We start from the raw sequence: 21,164 nt of genomic DNA on the forward strand, positions 1-21,164 counted from the left end.
GGGGCTGCACCAGCCTTCCCCAGTGAGCCCAGGAAGCCCCAAGAGATGTGGTGCTGTGATGCACACAGGGACAGCACAGCTTGTAGCAGCAGCACTCTGGGACAGTTTGGTCAGTGATGGGGCAGCACAGTAGAAGACAAAACCCTACTCCAACACAGGGCAAGGGTCAAGAGGGCTGACAAAACTGTTGGCAGGAAAAAATTTACTGGGTAGCACTACACGGGTAATGTGGTTACACAAACATCTCATGTGTTGATACAGCCTAATCCTGTGAAAAATTTACTTTTATATTTCAGACAATGCTAATTTACAGTTAAAAATAATGTTTTAATCTCTGCTGTTTTCCATAAAAAGAAAAAGCACCTAAATTCTTAACAAAGCTTTGCAAAAAGTGTTTTGGAACATCCACATTCCTGAATGCCATATTCACTTCTGAAAATAATGGCAAGTTCCTAAATAACTCCTTGCTTCACTCCTATAAATGTATTATTCCTAAAAATACGTGGTGTTTCAGATAGTGGAAGACAAGTCTTCACTCTCAAGAAGCAACATGATGACAGATGTGTTCATACTCTATGGACAGAGTAAACAAAAGGCCAATGCCTATGTTTCAGTGGTAGGCTGAATCAAGAAGACACTGATCTATCAATCTTCAGGACGACATTTGGTATCCACCATATTTTTAAATTTTTTTCCCCCAAGCCCAGATAGACAGAAAACACCTGAACTCTGAAAGGACATCTGCTGTTATTCCTCATAAACTCCATTTTATTTTGAAACAGCCAAAACCCTGTGATACTCCAAAACATCAGTCTTTGGCTCAGAAAGGCCTGCAGGATGAAAGAAAGGCAAAGAAGTGGCCCTGTCAGCTTTATGGTCAGTTTGCACAAGAGAGCAGAAAAAAATAAATCCCTTCTGGAGAATGATATGTGGAGGAGGTAGGTTAAATTATTGGGCCAACTGAATTCAGCTCAAGTAAAACAGTCTCTCTGTTGAAAAGAACCAATTCACATCTTCCCTCTGAGTCCTTGCTGCAGCACAGAGGAAAGTACAGGGTGACTGCAGCATCCCTCTGTACATCCTTCAACTGGCATCTAGCAAGAGCTGGGGTGGGGGGGGGAAGTAATTTACATCAGCTTTTGGCTGCTACACACATATGCCTGGAGAGATACACTCACAGTCTCACTCTTGATTTCTGCATGAGGTAAGAGCAGCTTAAGTGGATGAGAAGAGCTTGTTCTGCATTTAGGAAACAAACCTGTCTAGGACGATGGTGCTTGTGTGAATTATTAAAAGGCAAGTGTACTTACAAATCCAAATTAGCTGACCCTCTGCCCTTCCACATCTATCTCCAGTTTTGACTTGAAAGAAAATCACACCAAAGGATAAATTTCTTCTAGCATTGGCTCCATTTTCTGCCTCTGCCACACGAAAGTCTTGGTAACAAAAGGTTAAAAATAACTTCCTGCACAGATGTTTTCTTTCAAATACATAAACATTTATCCTCATCTAAGTTCCACTAAGTTGATTTCAGAATCGAGTTTGAGTTGTCAGATCCCCTTAAAACCAAAAACCTCCCAGCAGTCCTTATGCAGTCCTCTCTTTACTGAATCATTACTTCAGTTAATGATAACAAAACCAGCCAGCTTCTGCAGCAGAGCCCAACAGCATCTTTACAGAATAACCAGTTTCACTTTCATGCTGCTCATCCTCCTCCTAGGGACGACGACCTGTGAGCCTGCTGCCGGCTGCCAAGGGTTAAACCTTGGATTTTTAGGAAGCAAAATAGGAGGGGAATGAGAGAGAGAGGGCTGAGGAGAGCCTGCCCAGGGGAGCAGCTGCAGGAGGACATGGGGCTGGGGCAGGGATGTCTGGAGCGCTGCAGCAGCCGGCAGAGCAGCAGAGGAAAAGTTTCTGTGATTTTAGGCAAGCCCTGGTGTGACGTCAGCTCTCCCAGATAATCTCGGCGCAGTCAGCACAGGCCTCCTGCCTCCCCATTGGTGAGCCCCTCGTCAGCAGACATCTGAAGATAATTATTATTGGCCAGACAATTATAACAGGAACGACTGTCACTTCGTGCTGATGCCTGAACCTGGTGCTCTGCAGCACGATGGAGAAGGACTCCGGCAGTCACCTCTCTGTCCAGGCATTTGTCACCCTGCCTTTCCTGAGCACCGGCCAGTTTTTGCTGCTTCACTGCCTGCAGCTGGGAATCGGGATCTCAATGCTACAAGACTTTTTACTGCGTGTCTGACAGAACCATGAATTTTCTCCAAAAATATAAATATACTTAACCATAGAGCTGCATTAATTCTCATGCAGCAGTTTCAAGAAAAAAAAAATCCTCTGCAGACTATTTACTTCCCTCCTTGAAGAAGTTTGGGAGGAAGTGCTGAGAGAGTTTGATTTGAGAAATCATTTAAAGCAATTATTTTAATAAACATTTTACTTACTCCTGAACATACTGAAATCACACCTCTCTTGGTTTGAGCACAACATGACAGTATCTTAAAGTGATACTGTACTTCATATTCAAAGCTACTTGATGGCACTATACTTAAACATGTATCAACAACAGCTTTCCCACAACATCAAGTGTAAGGAGTTTTATGACAGTAACTAGACCTGCTGTTCCTTAACCTCCTGAAATCCTGCCATTATTAGTTTAGGGAAGGCAACTAATTGGCAGCTCTTACTATCAGAGACCAGCAGACTGCAGGTCCATCTTTTCAGCCTCCAGCCTCACTCTGCCATTCTCATGCCCTGCATGAGAACTAGGCAGTCTGGGGGCTATACCATAAAGGCATGCATAAGTATAAAGCCAGGCATACAGGGAGGCATGAATACCATCAGCTTGTAAGTATCAGGCAACAGAATATTCATTTTTCCTCCAAAACAGCACCACTAATCCAGGCCCAAGCTCTAAAGATGTCTCAGTGCCATGCATGTTGCAGGATGGGGTCCTCCATACAGTGAAGCAGGAACATCAGGAACGAAGCAAGGACCTCATTCAATACCATCAGACCAATGGGACCTCAGATGGGATCTTCAGGGGCAAATGGCAGTAAGGAAACAAGGATGGGGAAGAAAAGACTGGGTGCCAGCTACTGGTGAGGAGAGAGCATGCTCTTGCCCCAGGGAGTGATGGAGCTTGGAGCAGGCTCAAAGGACCAAGGCAAAGAGGGGCAAGTCCTGAACAGAACCAGACCTTGCACCACGATCCTTCCCAACCAACCTTACCAGTACCTAGGGGTATATGCCACTGCCCCTAGGCTTTGCATTCAGGCTTTTCCAGCTTTAGGTTTACTTGGCTTTAATTAAAAGGGCTTGATGGTGCTTTAACCAGATCAGAACTCAGAGGATATGTAAAAGGATTCACATCCATCCTCAAACTAGGCCACGTCTTCATATGCAACCTAGTCAGTTGTCTCAAAATCCAAAAGTCAGGGTCAACTCCTCAGAGCCCACTCATGCCCCCTAACACCCTACAGCCTTTTTTGTGTGTGTGTATGTTGTAAGGTAACACGACATAGTTCTGAGATGAGGTAAATTAGCAAATGCCACACCTATAGAATTTGTTTACCTTTACCTTAGACATTGTAAAAGTATTGCAGCCCAATTTAAATAACAATTACACAGTATAAAATCCTGACACAGTCTTTCCTTAAGCAAGTCTCCCAAGTCTGTCTTCTTACTCAAAGAGCAAAGGAACATGTTTATCCCTACATACTACCTGACAACCTCATCTTGGATAGCTCTTATGTTAAAGATGTGTACATTAAGGCTACACCTACAAAGTGCAGGAGCCATGTACTGCCATTGATGCTGCATACACAAACCTATTGAGTCATCCTAAAAGGAAGTAAAAAATGCTGCTATATTTTACCAGTTCAGCTCCCTGCAAAACTCAAATGCTTGAACAGGACCTGCTTCATTAAGCAAGAGTACTTCTTCAAGATAAAAGTGCACAATTTAACCCAAAACTGGGAAGAGTCTTCAGCAGCATTTTCAGGAAAAGCCTGCCACAATAGAGACCTCAGAGGTCACAACTCTATTTCGTTTCCAGAAACGTTCCCAGGACACAGGAAGATGATTCTCCTTCATTTTCACAAGAATCAGAGATATTAATTCATCAGTTCCCTCAGAGAAGGTGAAACTAGACTGAAAAGCATGTGGACATGTATGATTGTGTCTCTTTAGCTGTACAGCAGCAGAGTAACACTGATGGTCTCTTCCCCTGAACCTGGGAAGTGGGAGCCTGGCGTTACAGAATCCCAGCTGACGACCTCTGCAGCACATCAAACTGCCAGGGAGATTTTAGTAACACTGCTAAGTATTTATGTAGTACCTGACATCTTCAAGGCACTCGGCAAGCATCACCTAAGCCATTAAAGCACCTCATAGGGACATTTCAGCATTATCACCCCCCACTCCCCTGGTCTTTCTTTGCTTGGGAAACTGAGGCCTAGGAGAGGTTATGTAATGTTCCCAAGGTCACATCATGAAGCACAGGAGAGTCAAGGAGAAGATGCAGGAGTGCTGGTTGCTAGGCATGTTCTTTAAAATAAACTGTATCTCTCCTGGGTTATTTGACTATTATATATACTCATGTATCACCCCCTCCATCCTCTTTCACCAGCATGTCCTATTCTGATGCCAGTTTTCTTCTGGAACATGGACAGAATGGGAAGCATCCAATACTCCCAGCCCAACAATATCTATGTGGTCTCCTTTCTCCTGAAACATGAGTGACACCAGGTACCCTTCAAGAAGTGATGAGCTCACCTGCAGAACAGAGGGAGACATACATGCACTTAAATGGTCATTTTCATTATACTGCCCTTAAAATTCCCCAGACAAGCCACTAGCAAAACCCCGGCTGAGATCCACCCAGGATCCTGCCCTACAAACGCAGACAGCAAAGCCTGGGCCCAGCGGCAGTCCTGTCCTACACTGGCACATGGGGTGGCATCAGGAGCTCAGAAGGGCAGACAGCCCTGCCACGGGAGGGCACGCAGGCACTGTGAAAGCTGGGGAGAGAAAGCACAGCAGCAGCAGAAAGGGCAGGACTGGCACTAGGAGAGGGTGGTCAGGGGCAGGGCATCAGCAAGGCACAGGTGAGCAGGGACAGACTGTGAACACAAAGCCCATGCAGGTGCACAAAGCCAGGACAAGGACTGGGCAAGTGGCATCGAGAGAGGGATCTCGGCCCCGAGGACAGCTCAGGGCAAAGGCAGCTGGGGCGCTCTCTCCATCCTCGTCTCCCTGCTACCGGCCAAGGCCCAGGGATGTCCCCGGGGCAGCGCTGGCAGAGAGCAGCCTCCCGGCACAGCCACTGCCGTTCGGCGGGCCAGGCTGCGAGCCTGCGTGTGTCCCTCTGCGGGGTGCTCAGGTTCTGCCTCGCCGCGACCCGGGCAGCACCGACGGCTCCATGCGCCGCCCCGATCCCGCCGCGGCTGCCCGGCCGCACGCACACGCCGGGAAAGTTAATAACCGCATGGCTGCAAATGAAGTTTAATTCGAGCTGGGGGAGGGGAAGGGGAAGGCGAAGGGGCTCCGCGGGGAGCCGGGCAAACGCGCAACTTGTTTGAACGCGGCTGCAGCGCGGGGAGCGGCGGGGCCGGGCAGGGATGGAGCCGGGAGGCCGAGGGCAGAGCCGGGGCACGTGTGCGGCTCGGCGCCGCCGGGCCAGCCGGGCCGGGCGCGGCGGGAGGGGCGGCGGTGGGCTCAGGCCCCGCAGCGCCCGCGCCGGCGGCGGGATGCCCCGGCCTGTGTAACCCGGCGGGCAGACCCCGCCCGGGGAGCAGGTAGCGCCGGCGGCAGCGCCCGTGTGCCCGCATCGCACACGGCGGCGCAGAGCCGCGCCGAGCCGAGCCGAGCCTGCCGGCCGGGCGCAACCCGCGCACCCGGATGGGCTCAGCGCCTCCCCGATCCGGGCGGGCGGCGGGGCCCGGGGGCGGCACTCACCAGTTTTCCTGCATCCACTGGATGGCCGCATGCTCGTTGAACTGCTTCTCGAATTCGTATTCCTGCAAAGTCAACACTGACATGTTCATTGGCCCGGTGGCTGCGGAGCCGCTCCCCGCGCCGAGATGCTGCCTGCCGCCGCCTCGGGAGCCGGGCCCCTGCGCGCCCGCCGCCGGAGAGCCCCCGCCTCTGGCCTGGCCCGCCCCGCCTCAGCGGTACCCCGGGTTTAGCATAGCTCCGCTCCCCTCCGCGCCTCTCCTCCCGGGCCCGCCGGTCTCCTCCTCTTCTGCGGCCGCCGCGCAGCGCCCGGGGGCGGTGCGGCCTTAGTGCCCGCCCGCCGCCGCCGCCGCCCGGGACACCCGCCCCCGCCGCCCCTCGCACGGCGCTGATGGACCGCGCCGGGCTGCGCTCCTGGCGGGGACCTCCTCCACACACACACAGCCCCTAGGCTGCCAAAAACAGCTGCAAAAATAGGAAGCCCCTTCCCTGTGCTGAATCCATGCCGCAGCGCCCTGCGTGCCCTCGCCGGTCAGCCGGGAGCTAAGGAAGCGCAAGCTCAGATTTAGCCAGAAGGGCAGACGGACACACTCTACGCTCCCCAGAAGAAGCCCACCCGCTCCCCTGACACGTCCTCTTTTGCATTTAGATCCCAGCGCACCTGCTGCGGGTGCCTCCATCCTCTGCCCCCCTGCGCAGCCGGGTCCAGCTTGCTGCGGGGACAGGGGCTGCAGCTGGGTGTCCCCCTGTAGGGGACACCGTCCTGGAGCCAGACTGCCTGGAGCTCCCTGCTGGGCACAGACACACGTTTGGATGGGGCTGGTGGAGCATGGGGCAGAGACCCTAAGTCGCCTGCTGAGCTGCTCTCGCAGTTGTGTCACACGGTGTTCGGTGTTTATGTAGCCTTAATTTTCCTTCTCATCTCATCTGCCACTTGCTGATGTTTCCAGCTGAGCTCTTCCGACTCTAGCAGCATCCTAGATGTGCACTGCAGTACGAGCCGAGCTAAGAGAGTGGTCCCAGCCCCCACTGAACTTGCAGTCTTAAGGCAGGAGGAAAACAGTGTCGAGGAAGCCAGCCTAAGCAAGCAGGTCCATCAAGGTCAGCATGCTCTTGACTACTCTGGACTTCACTTCTCATTGACATGGAAGTCTTTAGTATCATTAAACACAAGCACTGAGAAAATGAAAAAAAGAGAGAGTATTGAGACATCAACAGCTAACCAGTCTGATGATCCTGCTTGCATTTGAACTACCGTGCTCTTTTCAGCACCTTAGCCTGAAGGTCTGAAGACCTGCTCCCTTACACTGGCAGCTTCCTAAAGTTGGTGTCAGAGCTGGTGGGGTGCACAGGATGAAGTGGAAGTTATGAAATGTTATGACAAGTGCTTCTTTAGGGTTATGGTGGCCATGGGGCTACAGATGAGGTTGCCTATTGCCTCCACACGGTTTCTGTCTGCCTGGAAGCTCAGGTGCCAACCAGACTCGCAAAGTATCCATGTGGCATTCAGCCTTCATTGACGAGTGCAAGACATCAAGTAGAGGTTACATCACAGCAACACTTGAAAATTTTCTGTAACAGTTTCAGGAAATACACTAAAAGCCTGGAAATACTAAACCCTACTGAGATTCGTGTGACTCTCAAAAACTCACTGGGGACTTTTCCAAGTTTTCTATAGTTCTATAGGACTTCTGCACAGGTTAAACAATCTGCAGTGAATCTTGCTTCCTTTCCTGTCCTGCTCTACCTGAAAATTTCCCCTAGCATGTTATTATCTACCAGTTAATCCTGAAGCTTGGGGTCTCTTCCAAAATCTGCGTGAACAATGGAAGAGCATATAAAACGTTCTTGGCCTTGAGGAATTTGTAAGGCCTGCTTCTAGGTGGTTATACTTAATTGCAGTCAAGAACAGTAAACAAAAACATATAGTCTATTTTAAAGGAAAATAAATTTTATGCAACCATTTTTGAAATAACATAATTAGTTCTCACATAAAAGCACAAACTTTAAGTCAAAGTAGGAAATGCCTCTCAGGAGAAAGGATGAGGGGAGAATGAAGTGGTCTGAAGAAACAGGGAATTAACCATTAGTCCCTCTGTGCTTGTTCATATTCATACCTCTATATTGTTGTGTTTTTTATGGGGCCCATCTCATTCAGTAAGTGGATAGTCATTGAGCATTACTTTTTATTCCCTTTATTTAGCATGTCTCCTAAGGCAGAAAGCGTAGCAGGTAAATTATACATTTTCTACCAAATACATGTTTATGCCATTTCAGTTTACCCAAGACCCTTTGGTTGAATAATGCAAGTAGCTTCATTGAGCTTCAGGATTTACAGATAACTCTCTAATCACGTTGGGTACCTTCCTGTTATCATTTCTGCTACTAAGCAAATACTTTTCCCTCTGTGTCATAGAATTAATTTATTGCAAAACCCATTAGGTTTCTATTACTGTTAGAAGTAATTTTGAATAGTTTGTCTTGCTGATGTATAGCTAGGTCTCAACTAAACTCTTAGCAGCTGCTGGGAAATGAGATACTATACTGTTGGCAAGTCAACATAAGGTATAGTAAGTGGCAATAAGAGTTGACATTGTGATTTAAATGTAACATCGATTACTAAAGCACACAAAGACTTGAAGGAGGCCTGTGTGCTCAAGAACTTATTTCCAGCTGTATCAATTAATGCATCAGAGGATTTAATCTCTCTGTCTGTGATTTTACTATACTTGAAATGAAAGCAATGTGCAATAATGGAAGCCATGGAAAACTGGGTTCCTCTATGTACCCCATAATCTAGAAACAACTCGGTGATGGTCTTGGATAAGGTAATGGGAGTTGGTATCAAGAATGAGCAGTCCTAACAAAGGACATTTATGGCCAGTCCAAGTCCACCTGGCAACTCAGGCCTGCAAATTGTTTGTGCCACTGCATTACTCCTGGTCTCAACCATGGGCAGCTGGGAAGCTGCTTGAATGGATTCCATGCTAATTCCTTTGAACCAACTGTTGTACAAAAGAAGTGTAAGCACATAATAAATTAATAATAAACACTAATATGAATTACAAGGAAATTTAAAGCAGGATTGTTTTGTCATCTTTAAGGTCTGTCTCAAAGTATTCCCTTCTGTCATGCTACAGTGCCCAGGGACTTCAGCTTGATCACATGCTTAGAAGTCACCTCTGTGCTCTGAAATCACCTAGACCTGAGCTCTTCTGAAATATTTTTATTGCAGCTCATTTTTATCACAGAAAAATGATGGGCAGGACCAAGCTGCAGAATGCACACTGGACCTATGTTGGTAGATCAGATGGAAATCTGCCCCTCCTCATTGTCAGGCCTATGGTTTAGATTGGCTCGATAAAAGCTTACTGATGTAAGTGGCTTAATTTTATCCTTGTCTTCACATGGTTCACCTCCTCAGCCCCTCTCAGTATTTCCTTCACAGCCATAAGAACCAGAAGCATTCTTCAGTTTGAGCTGAAGCTCTAGGCCGTGGTTTGTGGCAAGAAGTGGAAAATATCTGTGGGTTTGGATCCCGTGACATCTTGTATATAAATCACAGTCCAACAGCAAGGTCTCCCTCCTCACAGCCATTTCCATACAAATCACCAAATTTGTATTCGCTCTCTTTGCACACACTAGTAGCAGTTCTCAGCATGTCACAGATGGTATTCATTCACAGGCAAAAGAGACAAGTCTTCTGCTGCATTATCTGCCAGTACATCTGCAGACCTGTGGAGTGCTTCCTCTGTACAAGCTGGGGAAAGTACAATCCCAATGGTGTCCTTCTTTCCCTACAGCCTTGGGTAGGATGATATCAGTAAATGGGAGAGAAAAGAAGTCGACTTTCATTGTTCAGAGCTCAACAAAAAGAATCTGTTTTGCAAGACAAGGAGGCAAAAGCAAAAGGTGAAAAAGTTCAAATATGGGCACATTAATTTGGAGCTGGATGCCTGTGCTGAGCTACCTGTTTGCATGCTGAGGTCATGATAAAGGTCTGTGGCAGAGATTGGAATAGGAACTGACTTATGGTATTTGATGTTAATCTATAAATGTTCTTGACATTTCTATGCATTATTTTTTAATTGAATTAACTTAAAAATGGAAAATATGGTTGATGTAATGGGGTCTGTGCAATCACATTCTAAAGACTCTTTTAGTTTTACATTCCAGAACAAAAGAGATAGAAGCAGAAAACTTCAGATGCCTAGTGCTGTTATTACCAGTGTCTGGGTAGGTATGCATGTATTTTGGGTGAAGAGTGGAAAGATGTAAACATAGCAACAAGTGTGTGTACTTCAAGCTTTATGTTCCATGCTTTTTTAGTTTGGATTTCTTGAAAGCCTTTTTCTGCATATTTTGTGATCTTGGAAAGTGAGCGAAAAGCTGACAGGTGGTTTGATAAAGTGGCTGCAGAGCAAAATACTGAGCACCCTGAAAATCTTGTGGTTAGATTTTTTCTTCATCCTTTCACCCTCTAGCAGTGAGATTGCCTGCCAGCTGTGATTAGGAAAGTGTCATCAAGCAGGCCTGGACTTTTCACCTGCTTTTGCTCTGTGCAGGTTTAACTGCTTCCAGAGCCAACACAACTGATATTGCTATCACTCCTGAACAAATCAGTTCACTCCCTTCCGTAAAAAAACCCTGATAATGCAACAGTGGCATTGCCAAATGGCTCTCAGGCTCTATCCCAACTGTTTCAGCTTGCAGTACAAACAGATTGCAATTCTGCTGCAGAGTTTTGTGCTGGATCTTGCTGAGGCTTTGGAAAGACCTGCTGGTCTCAGCAGGGACTAGATGTGGTGGTACACTTGCTGTCAGAGATAATGGGGCCAGCTATGGGATTAGGAAATGGTGCCCACTTGCTACCTATTTGAAGATGAAAATTATCACTTGGGCTCCATCATAGCAGGAACAGGATTAATTCCTGTTAAGTATTGCTTAACTGTTATGGTTATGATTACTTACTACTGTTATTAGATCAAATGTGAATGTGCTACACAAGTGCCATGTAGAGATTACCAAAATGAAGGACAGGACTAAGTCATAGGTATGCTGCATAATCTTCCTGCTGCTGATGAGATCATACAGGTATGCACAAAGGCTCACTGATTAGAAAGAGAAAAAAGGAGGCCTCACTCTTCCATGTCATAATGAGACATTTAACCACACAAATATTTGATTGCACTTTTATGGATTTATCAAAAAAGTAACAGTGCCTCAAATAATGCTTAGGCTGATTCTTCAAGACTGAAAATGGGAAATGATTGCTGAGCTTTTCTCTTGATCTTTCACTTTGTCAGTCAGACTGAACTCTGCGGTCAATGAGGAAGGGGGTGCAAAGATGAAGAAATCTTTCTAGTCACCTCCATTAAAACCTTTAGTTCTCAATAGCAAAGTCACTTGCTCTGTGCCATCTGGAATCTGTGCAAAAATAGTATAGAAAAGAACTTCACTTTGCATTTTAGAGATGCATCCACTTGAAAGTACAAGAAAGAAATGCTTTATATAAACAGTTGTACAGTTGCACAGATAAGCTGTTTTTAAAGGGCTTCTTTTAACTTTTAAACACATTTTTAAGCATCTTCTGCATTTGTATTTTTTGGCTTCATAAGTGCTTTTTGTTGGCATGAAAAAGTAGTCTATGATAGCATTAGATTGAATACATGAAGAAAGAAGAACAAATTATGATGCTAGTAAAATATAAGGACTTTTGTAGGAAATCAGTGGGGTCAAGGGTAAGTTTTTGTACCCAGATGTGTGTTAAATCTGCTATCACTAATTCAGAGGTTTGGGGAAGTCTGGGGGCAGGCTCTGCCCCTGCTACACAAGCCTTGGAGTATCCTATATCCCAGCAGTTTCATCAGTGTAGCTGGATCTATGTTATGTCTTGGCTGAGGACCCTTGACATAAATCACTTCAGTCTCAATTGAAGTCGCCCCAGTCTCAACTCATCTTCAGAGAGATGGGTGTCTGCTACTGCTATTTGAGATATCCTCTAGTGTTCTTCTTGGCCTCCAGCAGCTGTTCCCCTAAATCTCATTTCCTCTATTCCAGCCCCAGAAATGTGCTGGATACCCTAACTTACCTACCCATAGACACAGTCACCTGCAGTTGGGCACAAAACCATGCCTGTGTGCCTCAAGCTGTTTGCATTCCAACAGAGGAGCCACAGGAATGACAGCTGTTTGGAGGATGAATGCTATTTGGGGAGTGTTCCAAAATAACAAGTCATCTTGCTCTCTGCACTGCAACCGATTGCCACACTGGCAGGAACAGACTGCCTGGGTGGAAGGGCTGAGCCAACCTGGTTGCCACAGAAGGGGAGTTTCTGCTCCTTGCTCTCCTGTTGGTCATGCTCTCCCCCTGCCTCTGCAACCCTGGCACTCCCTTGGCCCTTCCATCAGCTGATGCAGATGATTACAGTGGGTGGGTAATTAATCTAAAATAAGAAAGGTAAATAGCTTGTGCAATGAATTGTGTTGGCTCCCTGAAAGGTCAGGTCTGGCCCATAGAAAGGGTGAGTAGTGTGCTTGGTGGTGCAGCTGGAATTGGGATGCTCCCTTACATTTTCTCAAAGGGGCCAAGTGATAGCAAGTTGTAGTGGCCAACTCTTGAAACATGTCCAAGGGCTGTGAGATGGGCAGGGAAGAAGGACCACCTACTAAGTATGGAAAGGGTGCTAAAGTGTGATGTGTCAATTCTTTTTGGGTTTTATATATTACTGAGCAGACAGGTTGTTCCTCAGTTCCAGCTATCTGCTTGTTTTAATCTTGTTTTACTGCTTCAGTGGTCATCTATCTACCAATCTGTAAACTGGGAAATGAGTATTGCTATAGCCAGGTGCTGTCAGAGGATAAGCCTGCAGCATTTACAGCAGAAACAACTTCTCACTCAGAGAAGTAGAGTGCTTGAAATAATAGATTAGCACTGATCAGAAGGGTAGGTTCAGGTTTACTCAGCTTAGTTAACTTGTGCTCAGAGTGGGAGAGGGCTCTGTTTAAAGTTTGGCTCTCAAGTGGAAAGGAGGGGTTTCAGAGTTCTAGTAAAAGGGCCATAAATAAGTTGTCACATGGACATAAGGCAGCACATTATTATATCAGTTTAAGAAAAAAGAGTGATAAAATCTGGAACTATGGGGTTTTTCTCCAGCATTTTTAAAAGTACAGATATTGAGAAAGATCCTTCCAGGGATAAGAATTGCCTTCCCATAGGAAGATATAGAAATGTACCACTGTGTCTTTGATGCTAAGATCCTTTTCCCCATCATTTCTCTCTCCCATGTCCAGGAAGTCCAAAGAAGAGAGATTAATTTTCCAGCATGCTTATATGACTATATACCTATGAAGGTTTGAATATGCATAGGTCATATAGGAGCACTGATGAGCACAAGGAACTGACCAGAGGAAGACTCTTTGCATTTCCATATGGGGCTCTTCACTAGCTTCCTTAGGAAGGACAGCAAATCAATGTATTTGTTATCTGAGCCCCTCATCTGTTCAAATCAACAGCCAATAGACAGGAATTTTCATCACTTGCTTCTTATAACTTGTGTCTTGGCATGGTCTCTGAAGGTCAAAATGCTGATTCTTTATTATGGAAATCATCAGAATATTTGTTGGGCTTCAGTCAGGCCCCAGAAACCGGCATGTGCAAACACAATTTATGGTTACACCCCAAACCTGTGAACTTTATGGATTTTATTCATTAAGCCTCAATGGGTCAATGGCAGAGTTTCCAAGATGCTTCTGACAGGTCACTTCTCTGCTTCATTTTCTCGCTAAAGAGCAAAACTCTCCCATCACAGCTGATACAGAAAGCTAAATTCATTACTGAGTTTTAAGAGCAGGGAGAGTCTTAGAAGGAAAGCGTTATTTTACATGCAAAGCATAATTGTTATGTTGCTTATCTGTTACATACATTGTCCACGTAATTAAAATGTACCCTATTCATTCTGTTCATGGTGTAAATGCTTGTCTGTGATTTGTGGTCATCAGTGAAGAAAGCCCTAGATGCCATAGTGCAGTAGCTAGGTGCTAATTGCTGTCATGTTGTATAATATGACAACTGCACTTGCCATGATGCTCTTCTGAGACAAACAGAAAACTCAAGTGTGCTTTTAATCCTGCCACAGAGGGACAGCCCTGACTGGGGAGAACACAGAGCTAAAATGAACACTGGGAGGCATCACAGGAAGAAGGAGTCCCTGAGCTCTCCCTTGCAGGAGGAAGGCACTTTGAAATGCTGCACAGGCTAATGGCAGAGCTGAACCAGCTCAGAAAGGAAGGGCCTCCATGCCCCACTTCACTTCAGGCCCATGGCTCCCTGTTGCACTGGGCAGAAAAGCTAGTTACAGGTCAGAGCTGGTGGCAGCTGGTGGCTTTTGTGTTTCTTGCAAGGCAAGCACATTGCTAATCAGGTAACTCACAAATTCCCCTGAATCTAGTACCTGAGTTTAGTGGGAAGAAATGGTAAACCTCTAAGCTGCAGCTTAGGAAGCCTGCCTGATGTACCTATCCAAAATAAGGTCTAACATAACAATTAAATAAAAAAATAAGCAACGTTCTGGCTGTGCTACTCTCCTTTCACCTGCACAGACTAGGTGCTCATGTGCTCTGGTGCTAAAAGATGCTGTGCCTCTCGTAGAAGTGGCAGGGACCAGGTGTTTTTAAAAAACAGACCCCAGCTCCTCTTAGGGAGCATCTGGGGTCAGCAGGAGCCAGTTCTGCTGAGTGTTGAGACTTGACCAGCCATGTGAAGTTCAACAAGGGAAAGTGCCAGATTCGACCCCTGGAATGTGCACAGGGACTGGAGAACGAGAGGCTGGAGACCAGCATTGCAGAAAGGAACCTGTGGCTCCTGATCCATGGCAGGTTAAATGAGTCACTGAGCCCTGGCAGCCAGGGGGGCCAACTCTCCTGGGGAATATTAGGCACAGCCAGGCAAGGGAGGGGATTGTCCTGCCCTGCTCTGCTCTGCACTGAGGCATCCTCACCTCCAGTGCTGGGGACAGTTTTGGGCACCACAGGATAATAAAAGACACTAAGCTGTTACAGAGCATCCAAAGGAGGGTGATGTAGGTGGTGAAGGGCCTTGGGGGGAAGCTGTGTGAGGAGTGGCTGAGGTCACTTGGTCTGTTCAGCCTGGAGGAGACTGAGGGGAGACCTCACTGCAGTCTAGAACTCCCTCATGAGGGGAAGAAGAGGGGCAGACACTGATCTCTGTGGTGACCAGTGACAGGACCTGAGAGAATGGCCTGAAGTTGTGTCAGGAGAGGTTTATGTTGGATTCTAGGAAAATGTTCAGAGTTCAAGGAGTGTTTGGACAATGCTCTTAGGCACATGGTGCAATTCTTGTGGATGGCCTTGCAGGGCTGGTCTCGATGATTCTTGTTGGTATCTTCCAACTCAGCTGGTTCTGTGATCTCTGCTCCCAGGAACATCCTGCTGCTGCTCCTGCCTCTGCTGCTGGCCTAGCTCCCTGCTTCTGCTGGGTGGCTGTGCCCTCTGCTGGAGCCTGCGTTTTGGACACTGCTGGGTAAAAACCAGACCCAAAACCAGGCTTGGGCAAACGGGCCAGTCAGTGCTAAAATCCGGGTAAGCCCTTCACAGCCCCCTTCCCAGCAGTGTGTGCCCCTGAGGCAGCTCCAGGGATGATTCAAGGGATGGGGCCAGTAGCAGTTCTCCCCCACTGGTTTTAAGGTCCTGCTGGTTGCAGTGGTGTCACTGTTGGGTTTGGGATAGAGACTGAATGAATCCCAGAGCCAGGCACCTGGTGTTCTGCTCCCAGGTAAATTTTAGGTGCAGAGCATAAGAGCTCTCACTATTGGTTCCTCTCTGCTCCAGTGGAAGTTCTTGCAGTCTATACAGCAATTTCCAACCTCCTAGCAGGCTTTCTTCTCCAGTGCCAGCTCCATTTCTCTCCACTGAATGGAGGGATGGAAAGCACCAGCATTAGGACTGAGAAACCCTGATAAGTGAGTCCAGCTGCTGACTGTGTTGCTTTCTCCTTTATCTGGCAGGGAGAACCAAGACTCTTGCACTGAGAGGTAATTTGGAGGTTGGCTCTTTAAGCTGTGGTCTGTGAGAGGCTTTTGTCACAGCTTCACTGGATGTTTGAGCTGTGCTGAGTTTGTTACTCAGTACCATCTTTTGTACTGTCCTGAGTATTGTTAGGGACTTAGCAGACTATTTCCTGCTGTTTCCATGCAGGGAAACACAACTGAATTGTACTGAAATAAATGAAGCAGATACAGCAAATAAGATGCTGTGCTTATGTGACTTATTATTTATAAACCTTAGGGGAATTAACCTAGTGAAATGTGTTCTACTGAAGGATGTCTTACTCTGGAAAATATTAGATAGGAAAAGGGGCATAAGATGGATGAAGGTACTTCATGAAACTCATTTGCTAATAAGTGACAGATTTGGAGAAGGACCAGAATTACTGGGGCAGATTTTCACTTTAGTTGTGTGGAAGTCAGTGGAGGTAGGGAAATTGACATCAGCTGGTTCAAGTCTGCTATGAATTGCATCCTAGCTTTTTCCTCTGCCCACAACAGTGTAGAGAAGCACTCTATATCACCTCCACATCCAGTGCAAACATCCCAAATCACATTTTCATTTAATGGTTTTGCAAAGACCCCTGAGAGATAGAAATGAATAATAAAATGTGTAACTGACTTATTCTTTCTGAGATGCCTTCATTGACATTTCATCGATCTGCATTTTGGGGATGGTTTTGCCCTCACATTCAAGAAGGGTTGTGGGCTCACCTTAAGTTTACCTTAGAATAACTAGGCATTTTTGAAGGGACACTCCTTGCTAGGGAGATTGTGCTCGAGCAAAGCTGAGATTCATGCATACACACTATGACTATGGTCTATGGGTAGTGGTGGCAGAGATTTTGATCCAATTGCAAAGCAAAACTGGAAAAACTTCCTGTATTACTGGCATTCTGGCATCTATAAATGAAAACTTCTAGATGGACTTGCTGTGGACTGGCTAAGGTGTTCCCTCAGGAGCCCTGGAGAAAGTGCTGTGTGTGTCCATGTTGTGGTTGGGGTCTACACAAACAGACCTGGTCCTGTCCACAACTTATATAGGTCACAGTCACTGTTTTGCTCAGATAAATAGGACACACAGGCATATTTTTTCCATATTTGTTCTTCAATGCTATGATGATAGCGGTCCTTTAGGAGTTTTTCCTGGTGGTTTACTTCTACAGGCTTTCCAGTTTCATTTCATTTCCAAATTTATTGTCCTGAAACGTGTCACCCAAAACTAGTAAGCCTTGATTTTGGAATAGCTGAAGGATTAAGAATGACAAATAGCACTACATGCTGCATAGAATAAATTACTACTCCAAAAATTTAATAAAATGAAAAAACAAATACCAAACAGAGCAGAAAGAAATCACATCTTTCTACCCATCTGCACACACATGCCCCAAAACCTTTCAACTGAGCTTGGCACTTTGCACTTCTACACCACAGATTTCTCTCAGCATAAATACATCCTTGCTGTAACTCCAGTGACATTAATGACTGCCTTTCAATACATTTAACCTCAAAGGCCTGATGCACTTGTGGGATCAGCCCTGCTCAAAGGAGAGCCTCATGATTTTCAGTCTCAGGCAAAGTGGTCAGACTAGCTGTGGGACTGTACTTTTGATTTCTATCTGCCAGCTGAACCTTTGGAAATTTTCTGTGAAACACTGCACCTGAGTGCTTTCAGAATAAAGCCCTGAATTTCCATAAAAGCTTCTAGACTGTGTGTTTCAGCCCTTACTCCTTTGTTGTGATGGCTGGGAAGACGATCTGGAGTCAAATCAAGTCCCTTTTGAAATCAATGGCAAAACTCCTTTCATCTGTTTTCTCTGCAGGGAAGCCATGCTTTGAACTAGAGGAAAAATAGCAGGGACAAAAACTACTGAGGGTCTATGAAGAGTGGAGAGAAAGGAAAGTGAAGTAGAAGGGGAATTATTTTTGGGAGAGTGTTAGATAATTATACTCATTCAATTTTATCACCACTGATTTTTTGTACAGAAATAATGGAAAAATATATATTTTTTTATGCCTGTGTTTTAAGCTACTATGCACCTTTCTTTATCATGCACATTATTAAAGGTAAACAACATTAACCCTCAGTGTAAAATATCTCCTAGGAATTTTGTAAAATGCAATGTAACATGCACCAAAATAGCCTTTTGTGTATGGTAACCTGTTTAAAATGCTGAAGTAGGACCAAAGATCAATTCAGAACTGTGTGTGCCTACAGGTATCATGACTGACATAGACAAGCCTTTCATTTTCGACAGCTGAAACTAAGGACAGTTTTCCTGCTGCCTTTCCAAAAGCATTAATATGTAATTCCAGCCTGGAAGGTCACCACCCTCTTTTTCTAACAGAACAAACTCTGTCTATAAAAAGCTGTGTTGCAGCTCAAGCTGCAGGGAAGAATGAGTCAAAGTACAAGCATGATGATGAAAATGCAGGTTTCAGGCTTTAATAGCACATCTGTAGCTCCTGTCCTCCTGCTGGCCATAATAATCACCTCCTTGCTCCAACATCTGTTTTCTTCACAATCTTCACATTTTCAGAGCCTGACTGACAAATGTTCACATCATTCAGATGTTAAGGAACTGGTTGATATCCCCTTTATTCAAATAATTAATAAATACAGGAGATATAAGAACCTTAACTGCAGAAGATATTTTAAGGGCAAAGCTACTATATAAACTATAAGCATCTCTCAACACCTAGATAAAAATTATTTCATGGATCTTCTGGCAAGATTTGTTTAATTTGTTCAAACCCATATGTATTTACTGAAGTCAAATCTTCAAACATGCAATATGCCATTTTTATAGCACCTTTTCATCAACATCTAGGACTATTTAATATCAGAAATAATTTTCATTTAAACAGTAAGGAATAATAAATAAATAAAAATAAATAAAAAGGAATCCAGATTTATTTGAAATAGCCAGACATCCATATATGGGAACAATCTAGGTTACAGCATGGATATAGTTGCACCATAAACTTAATTATTAAACAAAAAAGAAAACCCAAGACTGGATTAAACTTTGTTAGCAAGCTAAGCTAAGTGTAATAGAGAATTCAGATTAATTAGGTTGGATCCCATGTTTTCCTCAGATAACATGTTTTAGAATAAGCCAAAGTTGCATCTCAATGCCTTTGAAACCTAAAGGTTCAAATTTTCATTCTGAGAAAGTTTTTTTTTTTTAATTGCTTTTTCAGCTTATGAGTGAAAGTAAAGGCCTCAGTTACCAGAAAACTAGAGAAATGTTAATTTCTTGTCCTATTCTTTAATTGGGGAGGAGGAAGAAGGAAAAAAAAAACCAGGCAGACAATTATAAATCAACTTCAAGCTTATTGCTTCTATTCCCAACTTCTCTCTGGCCCTAAAGGTCTGGCCTGGGTTGCCCACAATATCACTGGTGCTCCTTCCCTGCTTTCCCAGTTTCCTGTGCACATCTCAGGCCCCTGCTACTACCCTGGATCTTCCAGCCTGTTCTGTAGATAATACAATGGGAAGCTGTGACCAGTGTTACTGCAGGTCTCCTTTCTGGCTTTTCTGCTCTCTCTTGTGAAAAGGAGTCTTTTTATTCTTTCTTTCTTTCCATGTCAGAGTGTTGGGAATAGGCACTGCCAGAGCCAGCAGTGAAATATCTCAGCTCCCCTGTACACAAACAAACCTAATTGAGCCTGCATACAGGTACAGCTCTAATTTGTGAGATGTGCACTGGAGCGTGCAGGCAATGATCCTGGCAGTGTAGCTGACAAGCAGAACAATAAGGTGCTCTGTGCAACTTGGATGCCAACAGCTTTCTCAGCTCCACCAGAAAAACAGCAACTCAGATTTTACAAAGCAGGGTTTTACTGCTGAAGGTGCCAGGCTTATGGGAGCTACATGAGCACACCTGAGAACTGATGGAGTGGAAGTGCATTATCACAAGGAACTCAGTCTGTAAGGATTATGTGTATGTGGAGTCAGAGAGTTAAAAGTGTGTTTGGGAAGACATGCTTTTCTATTGCATGAGCCATTCCCCTCCAGCAAGGCAGTGAGGTGTCTTTGAGAGCCTCAGATAGGACTGAAGGCAAACCATTGGCCCCTGGAAAAGAAATATCAAAAGCAGTATGCATGATCATGTGGCCTCCAGAAGTGGAAATGCAGACCTATTTCCAGCTACTTCCCTTCCTTGCAAATGCAAGTAAAGCCAGTCATGGTGATCTCTGGGACCTGGGCATTTATCTCACCACAGCCTGGATGCCAGCATTGGCCATGTGTGCCAGCAAGCAGCTGTCACACAGTGATGAATTCTGGCCACTAGCAACTGGGATTGTATCTAAACCAACAACTTACAATAGCAAGATTTTCACTCCTGTTGTCCCCTAAAATGAAAAACCTAAAGTTTCATAAGTGAGTTCATGGAGAATACCAAGGCTTATCAAAGGTGAGGTCAAGGACAAAACCTTCATCATTAGGTGTGAGTACTTAATGAAAGCTGGTCACTGTGGTAGGCACTCCCTCCTCCTGCACTTTGCACTGTGCACTAACTGTATTGTGTGACTTTGTAAGGGACAATCAGTGTGTTGCTGAAATGCTTTTTTAAGAATTTAAATTTCATGAAGGTATTCTGGTAACATTTCCAATCCATTTTCTGTATTCATTATCTTTCCATTCCCAAGTAATTTAGTTAGTTACAACAATGCCTTCTAAGAAGAAAAAGATCAACACTTTGATCTCAGCTTCTTTTATCAAGCTCAAAAATACATATTCTATCTAACCTACCTCTAAGGACAGAACAATAGCAATTAAAGGTAGAAATCACAGTCCAAAATGCCCTCTGTCCCACCCTCTGCTCCAAGGGAAGAGGGGAGGTCTACACCCCACAGTCACTATTTCAGTACAAGTAACACTGCAATGTGCTGGTTTTAGCAACAGCAAAACAAAAAGCATAGCCTTCCTGTTATACAGATACAGTATCCACATAACTTTGGCAAGAAAATGCTCAAGCCTAGCATGTGCTCCTTATGCTAATTATGGCTGATCCATGATAAATAATCTAAATTGATCTCTGCTGCTTCAACAGCATAAGATAATATTAATCTGAAGGACAATTCTGTGTTTCCTACACACTAAGTCTCAACATTTGAGTGGCTACCACAT

General features: G+C 45.2%; 1 protein-coding gene across 1 annotated transcript in view; it reads right to left on the reverse strand.

Moving 5' to 3' along the window:
• ELOVL6 (ELOVL fatty acid elongase 6) overlaps positions 1-6,226 on the reverse strand; it is a 73,615-nt gene extending 67,389 nt beyond the window's left edge. Inside the window, exon 1 of the mRNA XM_056489201.1 lies at positions 5,968-6,226. Within this exon, the coding sequence (XP_056345176.1) occupies positions 5,968-6,056 (89 nt within the window). The 5' untranslated portion in view covers positions 6,057-6,226. The remainder of the gene's footprint in view (positions 1-5,967) is intronic.
• Between the last annotated feature and the right edge of the window lie 14,938 nt (positions 6,227-21,164).

This window comes from Oenanthe melanoleuca, chromosome 4, assembly GCF_029582105.1.
Source record: "Oenanthe melanoleuca isolate GR-GAL-2019-014 chromosome 4, OMel1.0, whole genome shotgun sequence".
Lineage (NCBI taxonomy): Eukaryota > Metazoa > Chordata > Aves > Passeriformes > Muscicapidae > Oenanthe > Oenanthe melanoleuca.